At 44.9% G+C, this 9,938-nt stretch overlaps 1 protein-coding gene across 1 annotated transcript; it reads left to right on the forward strand.

Moving 5' to 3' along the window:
- Positions 1 to 607: 607 nt before the first annotated feature.
- On the forward strand, positions 608 to 9,701 carry LOC130537329 (clustered mitochondria protein homolog). Its single transcript, XM_057054049.1, has 29 exons — positions 608 to 954; positions 1,549 to 2,518; positions 2,648 to 2,790; positions 2,871 to 3,042; positions 3,183 to 3,323; positions 3,405 to 3,535; positions 3,628 to 3,782; positions 4,081 to 4,206; positions 4,291 to 4,438; positions 4,531 to 4,623; positions 4,694 to 4,912; positions 5,038 to 5,213; positions 5,302 to 5,610; positions 5,812 to 5,927; positions 6,079 to 6,180; positions 6,354 to 6,454; positions 6,539 to 6,691; positions 6,773 to 6,835; positions 6,914 to 7,161; positions 7,225 to 7,309; positions 7,409 to 7,562; positions 7,766 to 7,905; positions 8,245 to 8,325; positions 8,407 to 8,532; positions 8,638 to 8,759; positions 8,862 to 8,955; positions 9,036 to 9,161; positions 9,236 to 9,303; positions 9,396 to 9,701. Exons 2-29 carry the CDS (start codon positions 1,588 to 1,590, stop codon positions 9,460 to 9,462), a joined length of 4,590 nt encoding a protein of 1,529 aa, XP_056910029.1. The 5' UTR covers positions 608 to 954; positions 1,549 to 1,587; the 3' UTR covers positions 9,463 to 9,701.
- The last annotated feature ends 237 nt before the right edge of the window (positions 9,702 to 9,938 follow it).

A 9,938-nucleotide genomic window follows, 5' to 3' on the forward strand; every position in this document is an offset into this window, starting at 1 on the left:
TTATATATATTGAGTATTCTACTCTAGCTCTGCGCCTCTATCAAAACATTCACCAAGATGCATCTCTATATGTTGCAATCTCAACTGAATCTTGAACACATATGTTTTAAAGTGTTGCTTTAAAAAATATATTGAAACACCAAATATTGCTACAGGGTGAATTAAGGTAAGTATATGGTAACAATTACCCTCATTTGAATATAGACCTAACTGCAACTCCTGTTAAGGGCTGTATTATGAACTAAAAATGCAGATTTTGCTACTTTAATGCCAAAAAAGTTGAAATAAATTGCCTATTTCTCTAAGTGAAAGAAAGAGTAAAGCTACATCTCCTAACGCACTGTCACAGTGCTTAATTCATCTTAATTCATTCATCAATTAGCTTAAATAGATGTAATAATAGGTCTAACATTCACATACACTTCTCTCCTAGCAAATGTCCCATTCCAGAATGTTCCTACAGTTGTCATGTACCCGTGCACGGACTGTTAACGTCTCGCTGCAGGGCTACCATGGCAACCAGAGAGTGGTGTTCTAACTTAAGCCTGAATGGAACAGAGAGAGAGAGAGCAACTGCGGCTATGTTTGGGGGAGAAATGGGGGCCTCTGTACAAAGGCTCCTGCACATGCTCACATTCATGGTTGACAGAGTGCCTGGGCTGGTGTAACTACAGGAAGTTACATCATGAACAGCAGAGCGGTTGCCCTCTTCTGGACACGGATGGGTACTAAATGTGTGAATGTCAGAACAGAAGGCCTGCATGCTCTCCCACAGCTCCCCGGTATCCATGAAGGACAGACACTCTCATGCTCAGACACTGTTATTTAACGTGGTGTCGCGGCAAGGACGGAGGAGCCTCCCAGAAGGAGAAAGCCAGGGGGAGCCAAACCTCTGATTTCCACAGGATTCACAGCAGATGACAGCACACTTGTAGTCTCTTTTAACACCATCTGGTAAGACCTATTGTTTGGTTGGCCCAATGTACTTTTTTAAAATTCCTTTAAATACACCAAGAGTAACCTGGTATACTATAGTATACTTACTCAGCAATGTGCCCAGAGTTTATCTTGTAAGATTTACTTTTTCTTTCCACTGGAAGGTGACACTGCTGCAGGAGCACTCTGTAATCTTCCTGTTGTCAGCTGTTGTCTAATGCTCTTAAAGCCATTTGCTCTGGCACATGCCACACAGGCATGCATGCAAACGTGGGTGAAGGCTGATGTCCTAGTTGCAGAGCAGATATTTTGACTTTTCACCACGGCATAAAAGACAGGTGAGCAATATGTAATCATGCCAGGAATGATGACCTATGACACGTCAGTTCCTGTTGCCACTTCCTTTCTTGATGTATTGCCTGTATTAGTCAGATCAGCAATAGCATTTAAGTATGTGAAGCTGGATCTTCATTTTTAGCACACGGGACAAAAAAGCTGATGTCAGAAAAAGGCTAAATTTATAAATGCTACCACTGTTGTGGCAGTGTAGTGTCTTATAATTCCTAATCTCACCCAACCGTCGGTCTTTTCTCCTTCTCCTTCTCCTCCTAGATCCTGCACAGTTGTCAGAGCTTCGTTCACAGAGGCACCATGGGAAACGTAGTTCACTGCTGCCACACGTTGTCAAACTACTTTAAGTGTAGAGATGCTCTGGTTCAGGGGGAACCGGAAAGATCCCCTCTTCTCTCTAGCGAAGAAAGTGACTGTGACTCACCCAGCCTGCCAGAAATCACGGAGGACGATCTATCACCTGGCTCTACAAATCCGACCCTGGAGCCAGAGAACTTCCTGTTTCCTGACATAATTCTAAGCAGCAACCTGGGAGGGGATGTGACTCTGGTAGAGCCAATGGTGTGCCTGCTGGTGTCTGAGGAGGAAGATAGAACGAGGGTGGACGAGCCAAGAGAGGAATCACGAAGGAGGGGTAGCGGGGGATGTTATGAGGTTGAGACTCAGACTGAAGTGGAGACACAGATTGTTATGGGGGTTCAGACTCAGACAGAGTTTCAGGGACACTCAGAAATATTAATGCACCATAATCCAAATGTGGAGAGAGAATTAAACATGTTGGTTAAAACCGAAAATGCAAATGAAGATCTTTGTGAAGGACAAGAAACAGTGAAGCAGGTGGAAACTGATGGAAAACAGCACACACCGCCAGAACTAGACAGCATGGTGCCTGTGCTCATTCCTGGACAAAACACAGACTTTATGCAGCAACACAATTCAAATTTTACCTGTGCCGGTCCATCCGCAGCAGTGGAGACAGATGAGGGACACACTGACACTGAGAATTTTAATCGCAGGTGGGGTCAGAACCTTGTACAAACAAAAGACAGAAATGCATCCCAGAGACAAACAGCACATCAGATCGAAGGACCAGAAAATTTACACCAGTCGAACAAGGCAGGAGTCGATAACAGGGCAGGTTTGTTTAATTTGGAGGATGGTGGCTCAGGGCTGAAGAGCATGGCTTTGTTATCACTCGACAGGCTGTTTCTGACGGGATTACACCACAAAAGTAAGGAGATTTATTCCCCATTACTGTTGTAATGCAGTGATGGGCTGGTGATCTGTGCATTCACCCATCAATTTACATTCATTTATTTTATTATTCCTCCTGTCTTCTCTTTTTTTCTGTTGTCATCAGCTCCTCTTAGTGACACTGTAGAAAGCAACAAAGGCAGCCCCTATCAGTGTGTTGATCAAAGCGTCCATGACTTATCTGATCTTCAGAATACCACCTTTAATGTCAGAATTCAACCTCCTGGAACAGAAAGCTTTGAACTTCAGGTTGGAATGTGTGACAGTGCTTGCTGGACACGGTCATATATCTGCAATCTTCTTCTGTATGACCTGAAACCTGTGTTTAGATTTCCGGTCAGATGCTGGTGGCGGAGGTGCACCAGCTGCTGATGGAACATGAGAACACCTGCCACCGCACATGCTTCTCTGTCCGGCTGGGGGGCGTCCCGCTTGACAGCCACACAAAAATTTCCTCCATCCAGGGCGTCCAGGAGGGAGCAGTTATCAAGATGGAGGAGGGTAACTATCTCCTGTTCTATTTTTTTTCTTACTTTTAGAGGTTATTATTCACAGCGTCAGCAGCGTATGTATGTAAAGCATGCTTACCATTCTCCTCATCTCTGCTTTGTGTGAGATTCGATCTGTCTTTCTTGTTGCAGAGTTGTACTCAGTGCGTGACGCTCATCTCCATCTCAGACATGTACGGGATCTTCTGAGGAGCCTCGACCCTGCAGATGCACACAACGGCATCAACGGCAGCTCTCTGTCATATCTCAGCTATTACACCCAAATTAGCAAAGGTCAATTTACTGTATTTCCTTATCAGGTTTTGTCTACAATGTGTGTCAATAATTCTTCCAACCTCACATTTACAATTTCAGATATTGTCAGCGAGGGGGGCTGGCAGGCCTCCGAATCTGCCCTTGCTGACCTCAGGCCTCCGGAGTACATTTTGCCCGGCTCTAATTACCGTCCACTTTCGCCACTGCAGCCCGTCAGAGACGACAGAAAGGTAAGATCAGCTTTTGTGACATGCAGGATATGTCAAAACCCTGAAACCAAGTGCGTCTACAGTTATAATCAGACAATGTAGTATCATTACAGCCATTACGGTGCCTGAAGGTGATGAGTATGAGCAGCTGGAACCCCCCTCCAGGAAACAGGAAGATGCACGGAGACTTAATGTACCTTAATGTCCTAACTATGGAGGACAAAGAACTCAACATCACGTCCTCGACTCGTGGTTTCTACCTTAACCAGTAAGTGTTCATCTCATCAGAGTTAATGGAACTCAAACGATCAAATTGCTGTGATTCAACTACCAGAGTTACCACGACCTAGATGATTGAGGACCTTCACAGTCATCAGAGTTCCTGGTTCTGCTTAAAGCAGTTATGTTAGTCAGTCAGTCGACCTCTTTTTCTCCATGGTTTTTACGAATATGAACATTTTGTGCAGGTTTTTATTTATCTAAATGCACCCGCCCACTTTCTTTGTTTTGGCACTCAAAACTATCTTGTACGAAAACCTTGTTATACACTCCTGTGATTGTTTTAGATCGACTGCCTTCAACTTCAACCCCAAACCAGCAGCTCCCAAACTCCTTTGCCACTCGCTGGTGGAGCTGCTGAGTCAGGTCAGTCCTGCTTTCAGGAAAAGTTTCAATGCCCTCCAGAAGATGAGGTGAGCCAAATAAAACAAACAAAGCGAAGGGAAAAGAAAACATCTCTTTATTAAAAACATCTCTTATCACTTGCTCAAAAATAGAGTTCTGCAGCACCTTTATGAGAGGACAGCAACACCTTTCCAGGTGTTTACTTGGATCGCCCCTGAAGGAGACTACACGCTGGATTGTGTGCGTTCCGAGGAAAAGCATGTCAGCCATGCAGGCCAGGAAGAGTACCCAGCTGGGCAGGTTGTAGGCACTGAATTTTAAAAAAAACTGTTACAGAATTTATGTAGCATCCAGGCAGACTAGTAATGATAACTGTGGCGCCGATACCATAGAGTCGAGACTGGAATGAGGAGTTGCAAGCTTGCAGGGAACTCTCCAGGAACTCCTTTCAGGAGCGCTTGCACAGGGAGATGAAGATATTCAAGGTGAGACCACCATCTTGTCAAATGCAAGCAAACACTTCCAAAGCTTGTTTTGACCGTAAAGCTGTAACAGACCAACAGTGACTTTGTTGGAGCCGCAACACGAGGGGCTGTGGCCGTTATTGATGGCAACATCATGCCGCTGAACCCTGCGGAGCCGCCTCACATGCAGATGTTCCTCTGGAACAACCTTTTCTTCAGCCTGGGCTTCGACATGTCTGACCATTACCAGCCACTAGGGGGCAACAATGCTGCTCATGCCGCTGCGCTCTGTGATCTCAGAGGAGCACAGGTAGAGATCCTCACTGTAATCTGTTCCATTTAAGGTAATGCGGTGTTAAACTTAAAAGTTTCGTAGATAGAGATGTTCTCTAGCTTTTCACTTGAAATAAATCAACTGTTGTTGCTCTGTAACAGGCGTATGCAGATGTGGATGTCGAAGGGTTATACACACTTGGGACAGCTGTGGTGGATTATCGGGGCATCCGTGTTATTGCTCAAACAATAGTTCCTGGTATCCTGGAGAAACACCAGGAGCAGACTGTAGTTTATGGTTCCAATGACTATGGAAAAACTGTTTTTACACATCCAAGGTAGCAAAACATTAAATTCAATGCAGCACACATTTACATGTAAAAAAAAAAAAAAAGATGCACTTTAATTTTCTCACTAATGTTGCAGGTTTCTGGAGCTTTTGGATAAGACTTGTCGACCTCTGAGAATTCAACGCCACCAGGTGCTTGACCACAACAACATGCAAGTCGAGCTCTGCTCTAGCATTGAGACGAAAGGCATCCTGGGTAATGACAGCAGACCCTATATCCTGGACTTTCTCCGGACATTCCCACCTGACCTCAACTTCCAGCTCTCAGACACAAAGGATACTAGGGAGGTTCCAGAAGAATGCAGGACGTTTGGTTATCCACGACATCATCCGCACAGCCTGGCCAGCCTGAGACCGGAGCTGATGGACGCCTTCATCCAGCACAGGTGAAGAGGAGGAGGGCTGGTTTTTTGATAGAACCCATAATGAAATATATGTTGACATATGAAACGTGTTCTATGCACTGAAGGGTAAACAGACAGAATGGGCTCTATGGTAACATATACGGTACTCTACAGAGAGTATACTTCTACTTGATGAATAATTGAATCTGTCCACATGAGGACTGTTTGTGTTCTCTGTTCAAGGTTTGACCTTTATCTGAAGATGGTGTCCCAGGGTCTTGAACAACTGGAGGAACAACATAAAGAGAAGAGCGAAGTGCAGAGGACCAGAGATGCAGCTGCAGATGCTGCTGAAATGGGTAAATATTCATTAGTATTTCAAGGCTGCTGTGTTGTCACATCGAGAACTACAGCTTCATAACATCTTTACTGAAAAAAAGATTCTTGTCCCAGAATATGGGAGGGGGGGAGATTGTAGATTGATAAGAAATTCTGATTTTACTGTTGCAGAATTTCACAGAGGAGATGTAATTAGGAAAGCTTGTAAGGCTGTCTGGTCTGTGAGTGAATCCTGCTTTGACATCCGCTTCAATCCTGATGTTTGTTCTACAGGTAATCTTGATTTCACCTAAATCCTAATGTATAATAATACAGATTTACTCTCCTGTCGAGCAGCATTTAGCTGGTGAATCCTTTACATTCAAATGTGTTTAAGATACTAATTTTTTATTCCTCTTTCTCATGAACTGCAGTAGAAATTCTCATTTATTGTTTTGATGTTGCAGTTGTTCAGTTCCCCTCTGAGTGTGTCGCTCAGGTTCATGAACAGAGGCTGTTGCTGTGGGACGTGGCTGCTTTTCTACTGTCTCATCAGATTCCAGCTGTGGTGAGAATCATCTTATATGAGTCCAAGATTATAACAATGATGATGATGAGATCTACCCGGATGCAGCCCATGTGTTTTTGGTAGCTGAAGGACTTCCTGGACCACATGGAGATCCCGATGGATGGCCGAACCCTGACTGCGGCGCTGCATCGGCGAGGGGTGAATGTCCGGTACCTGGGCACCCTGCTGATGGAGCTGGAGCGGGTTGAAGAGAAAGGAAGACTCAGCCACGTACAGGTTGTTACTGCCGCAACTCATGACCGTCGGGTTGGTTTTATATTTGGAGGATTTCCTCTTGAATCATGTTCTTCTTCACAGAGGATTTCTCTGAGCGAGATCATTGTCAGAAGTGCAAAACACATTTTCCGGACCTTTCTCCAGGTAAAATGTGCAAATAGAGTTAGGATAAACCAAGACTGAGAGCTGAGCACCACTTTTATGGCATGATTTATCCAACAGGATGTGGAACCTGCAGCCCTCTCCGCTGCCGTTAGTCACTTCCTAAACTGCCTCCTCAGCTCCTCCCCTTGTTTCCTTGACTCCTGTTCGGACGAGCTGGCATCTCGACGCAGGAGCCGCCGCCGCCGGAGCCACAGGGGTCGAGTGTCCTCGCTGAAGGACAGCATGTGGACTAAGCTGACCCCCAGCGAGCTTTGGAACAGGATCAGGACTGAAGCCCGAGAATATTTCCACTATGAGATTAACAGGTGTGCACGGTGGGGGTGTTTGGGGGTGGTGTGTAGGGTTTTACAGTCATCCTCTGCTTTCAGTGAAAGTATAGAGGAGGTCATAGAGAAGCATGGCCTTCAGAGGACCTCCCTGCTGAGAGAGATCGCTACCAAAACAGGCATCCAGGTCAGAAATCAAGCGTGCTGTTGTCACATCTGAATGTGAAATATTAAGATTCTTCTGAATGCAACTGTTGTGTTCAAGGCTCTTTTCCTCTGCCTGCAGGTACAGCTGAGGGAGTACACGTTTGACTCCCGGCACAGGCCGACCTTTGGTGAGGAAGATGTCCTCAACATGTTCCCTGTGGTCAAACATCTCACATTTACAGGAACAGAAGCCACTGGGCTGGTGCACCGTGCACGGGTTCTAATTCACCAAGGTGAGGGACAATTACAGTTGTGGTTCTCCATACAGCTAGTCTATATGGCATGGTGGTCTAAATTAAGTGAAGTTAACATTGAGGTTTATTTCACTATAATCATTTACTTCGTCGTTTTAGCCTTTTCACGATGTTTTATTTAAATGTGACATCTGTGGATTAAATCCTTCATATATTGAAATCAGTGTTTTGTCTTTATTCAGGGCTTCTGAAAGATGGTTATAATATGATCAGCCAGGCTCTGGCTCTGTTTGTCAGAGTGTGCGGGATCCTGCACGAGGACGCTTGCATGTGCCTGCGTCTCCTTGGACGACTCAGCTACCTCATGGGGGAATACCCAGATGTAAGCCAACATTACAGTATTCCAAGATATAAATTTATGGCATGTTCATGGAGAGAAGGTATTAAATATCATGGTTATGCATTAAATTTACATGTGCAGGGCTTGAACTCACAGAATGTAATGAACTGATCCAAACAATAGGGAGATGTTTATCCCAATGCAACACTACTCATGTTTATGCATGATTATTGCATGAAGATTCATAGAAATAATGTGGGATCAGCCCAGTGTTCAGTGCTGGGTTGCCCTTTGGCGGTTTTTCACTTGATGTCAGACTAAATCAGTGAATCTGAGAATTCTGACAGACTTCTGGTTCTTGAATCCCCCCATGTCTCCCAGGCTCTGGCCCACCAGGAGAAAGCTGTAATGAGCAGTGAGCGCCTGCAAGGAATAGACCATCCGCAGACCATACAAGACTACGTGAGTCCCATTAATCCACAAACAGGAAATATCTCGATGAATCCATCCGGTGTCACCAGAGTGATGCATTCTCTGGTGCAGACTCACCTGGCTCTGTACTGCTTCGCCGGAGGCCGCTGCTCCACCGCCCTGCAGCTGCTGTATCGGGCCAGATACCTCACCCTGGTTGTGAGCGGAGAAGATCATCCACACATCATAACGCTGGACGTACGTGAGCCTGTTAATCTAGAATCTAAAGGCAATAGCGTGCACAAAGATGTGACTACCTTTCAGATCACCCTGCATTGATGTCCCTGTTTTCTTCTCCATCAGAGCATGCTGGGTCTCATTCTTCTGGGACTCATGGAGCACGAACTGTCGCTGATGTTCCTGAGGAACGCTTTCATTTTAACTGCGCAATACCACGGCCCCACATCCTCACAGTGCGCACGATGGTGAGAGCAAGTGCCGTCATCTTTGCTTTCAGAAGTAAATGAAAAACAGCCTGAGTTGTAATTGTCCTTCTTTCTGCCCGTCCGCATCTCTTTTGTATGCAGTCATCGTCTCCTCGCTACTGCGTATGAGAGTAAAGGAGACTTGCAGTCTGCACTACAGCATGGAAGAGAGGCCTATTCAATATTTCACAATCAGGTATGATCTAGCAATCGTTTGTCCACATCTGCTGCTGTTGTATGTTTGACTGGTGACGTTCTTGTTGCTCATGTGTGAAGGCAGGAGAGAAGTGCATAGCTACACGGGAAAGCTCAGAACACCTAAAAAGCCTCACGCAGCAGGCTTTGAGCCTCCAAAAGGGCACTGAGCACGTCAGCGCCACAGATCTGACTCCATCTACAAGGGTACACACCCTGTTGTGACACAAAGTACAAGTATGACTTTCTGGCCTGTTTCTAACCTGTTTCTTTCCCCCCAGTTTTCCACATCCAGCCACCTGATGATCCTACAGCAACTCAACATGGCATGTGAAATAGTTCAGTTAAGGTGAAGGTCAAATTGGTCACTAATCGGATATTTAGAATGCAGATCAGCTGTCTGGCAATTGTTCTGAATGTGTATGTGCTTTTTCTCTGTAGCATCCAGGAACTTGCTAACCTGGGGACTGCAAGTCAAGAAAGTGGCCATACGGAGGAAAAGATGTAAACTCCAGATGTCTGTGTTTACTGAAATAGTTTAACATGTAACGGACAAAAATTATGCCCAAGAAGGTGATGGAGGAGGACACAAGCTCAAAGAGAGGTTATTCTACTTGAAGAACTGGATGTGAAAGAGAATCTAATTGGAATTTGGAGCACAGAATATGTCATAAAGTATGGTGTTTGTAAACTCTGCAGAATGCTGAATTAAAGTAAAAAATAACATTTACCCCCAAACTCTAGAAATGAAGTTGTACACGGGCACTTTATGTTATGTTACTGGGAAAATACCAAGGAAAATAACAATAACAATAATAATAATAATCAACCCTGCATTGTAACAGCTTTTCCATCTTAATAAATTATACGATTATAAAATAAGACAAAAATATTTTCCTGTGACTACTGGACAAATAGCAGTTTGCCATTTGTCCACTAAGGGTCGCAACTGTGCCAGAAACCTCCAGAAGATGAAGAGACTAT

The sequence above is a fragment of the Takifugu flavidus genome, chromosome 14, assembly GCF_003711565.1.
Source record: "Takifugu flavidus isolate HTHZ2018 chromosome 14, ASM371156v2, whole genome shotgun sequence".
NCBI classification, from domain to species: Eukaryota; Metazoa; Chordata; class Actinopteri; order Tetraodontiformes; family Tetraodontidae; genus Takifugu; species Takifugu flavidus.